This window comes from Caretta caretta, chromosome 1 (assembly GCF_965140235.1).
Source record: "Caretta caretta isolate rCarCar2 chromosome 1, rCarCar1.hap1, whole genome shotgun sequence".
NCBI classification, from domain to species: Eukaryota; Metazoa; Chordata; order Testudines; family Cheloniidae; genus Caretta; species Caretta caretta.
In genome coordinates, this window is record NC_134206.1 from 5,660,193 (window position 1) to 5,662,579 (window position 2,387).

Genomic DNA, 2,387 nt, shown 5'->3' on the forward strand with positions numbered 1-2,387 from the left:
GTGTTTTGGTTCAGGTCCACTCTGCTTTTCTTGTGTTCCCTTTAATAATGAGTTCATAGAAGTCTTCATATGCCAAGCTCCATGTAGGGGAGAGGGTGTGGTCTAGTCTAGTGAAGGGGCACTCATCTGAGAGCCTGGAGACCTGACTTCTGTCACTGATCTCCTGCGTGACCTTGCACAAGTTGCTTACCTGTTTTGTGTTTCAGTTTCTCTCTCAGTTAAATGAGGATCTACATCCTCCTCCTCATGAGTGTCAGTGGGCTTTGAATCCGACCCATTGATAATTGTGCTCTTTGGTAAATCACTTGGAGATTTATAAATGCAAAGCTCTATATAAGTACAGGATATTTTTAGTAATGGAATGTTCTAACTGATCTGGGGATGTGTGAGTACCACCAGGGTTTTTAATCAAGGTACTGACTCCAACCTGTCTGAAGAGCGGGGCAGGATGGGCCAGGTTTTCTGTTATGGTGTCATGTATTTTTAATGATGTTGCTTTTAATTGTAGGGTATGTGGTTTAAGAAACTGACCAGAACCTCCCCAGTACAAGAAACCAACATCAGTCCTGCAAGATTCCTCCTGGCAGGCATCCCAGGGCTGGAAGCTCATGGCCCCTGGTTCTCCATCCCTTTCTGTTCAATGTACCTCATTGCAATTTTAGGAAACAGTCTGATTCTGTTTGTGATCAAGACACAACAGAATCTCCATCAGCCCATGTACTTGTTCCTTTCTATGTTGTCTGTCACTGACCTTGGCTTGTCTGCTTCCACCTTGCCAACAATGCTCAGCGTCTTCCTGTTTAACACCAGAGAAATTGGCATTGATGTCTGTCTGACCCAACTTTTCTTTATTCACACTTTCTCCATCATGGAATCGTCTGTACTCGTAGCCATGGCATTTGACCGCTTCGTTGCAATACGCCACCCGTTGAGATACGCTTCGACTTTAACCAGTGCAAGGATAGGAAACATAGGGCTGGCGATAATAATCAGGGGTATTGGTCTGCATATCCCAGCTGTCATTCTTCTCCAGAGGTGGCCCGATAGCAAGATCCAACCTCTCTCTTATTCATATTCTTTGCATCCAGATGTGATGAAGATGGCCTGCGCAGACACTGCATCCAGCAGCTTCTATGGTTTGTTTGTTATCCTTTCTTCTCTGGGATTAGACTCAGTGCTCATTGTCTTGTCTTACATCATGATCCTTCAGACTGTATTGAGTATCACATCCTGGCAAGAGCGTCTCAAGGCTCTAAACACCTGTGTCTCCCACATCTGTGTCACCCTGCTTTTCTACATCCTGCAGATCAGTTTATCTATGATTCACAGGTTCAAGAAACAGGCTCTCCCTCAGAGTCAAATTCTTCTGTCTTATCTCCACCTCCTCCTCCCCCTGGTGCTCAATCCAATTGTACACAACATGAAAACCAAAGAGATTCGTAAACGGATCATGAAGATTTTCAAGGTTCCTTCCCCACTCTGAACTCTAGGGTACAGATGTGGGGACCTGCATGAAAACCTCCTAAGCTTACTTTTACCAGCTTAGGTTTAAACTTCCCGAAGATACAAACTATTTTAGCCTTTGCGCTTGGACTTCCACTGCCACCACCAACCTTTTATCTATGTTTATTTTTATTAGGAAAGCGTAGTTTGGAAACGTCTTTCCCCCGAAAATCCTCCCAACCCTTTCACCCACTTCCTGGGGAAGGTTTGGTAAAAATCCTCACCAATTTACATAGGTGTCCACAGACCCAAGCCTTTGGATCTTAAGGACAATGAAAAAGCATTCAGTTTCTGAAAAGAAGGATTTTAATAGAAGTAAAAAAGAATCACCTCTGTAAAATCAGTATGGTAAATATCTTACAGGGTAATTAGATCCAAAACAGAGAGAATCCCTCTAGGCAAAACCTTAAGTTACAAAAAGACACACAAACAGGAATATTCATTCTATTCATCACAGCTTAATTTCTCAGCCATTTAAAGAAATCATAATCTAACGCATATCTAGCTATATTACTTACTAAATTCTAAGGCTGCATTCCTGTTCTGTCCCCAGCAAACGCATCACAGAGACAGCCACAGACCCTTTGTTTTTTCCCTCCTCCCAGCTTTTGAAAGTATCTTGTCTTCTCATTGGTCATTTTGGTCAGGTGCCAGCGAGGTTATCCTAGCTTCTTAACCTTTTACGGGTGAAAATTTTTTTCCTGTGTCCAGGATGGATTTTAAAGGTGTTTACCCTTCCCATTATATTTATGACACGCCCCCCAAATCACAGCTAGGGTGAAATGCTGGCTGGGATTTCTTCCTGGAGCTCTAGGAAAAAACAGAGTTGATAAGACACATGCATCTCTAAATATGCTACCAAGTACATAAAGACTAACAATATT

General features: G+C 42.7%; 1 protein-coding gene across 1 annotated transcript; it reads left to right on the top strand.

The window, feature by feature from the left end:
- Positions 1 to 511: 511 nt before the first annotated feature.
- On the top strand, positions 512 to 1,483 carry LOC125644021 (olfactory receptor 51G2-like). Its single transcript, XM_048867411.2, has one exon. It carries the CDS (start codon positions 512 to 514, stop codon positions 1,481 to 1,483), a length of 972 nt encoding a protein of 323 aa, XP_048723368.2.
- Positions 1,484 to 2,387: the final 904 nt, after the last annotated feature.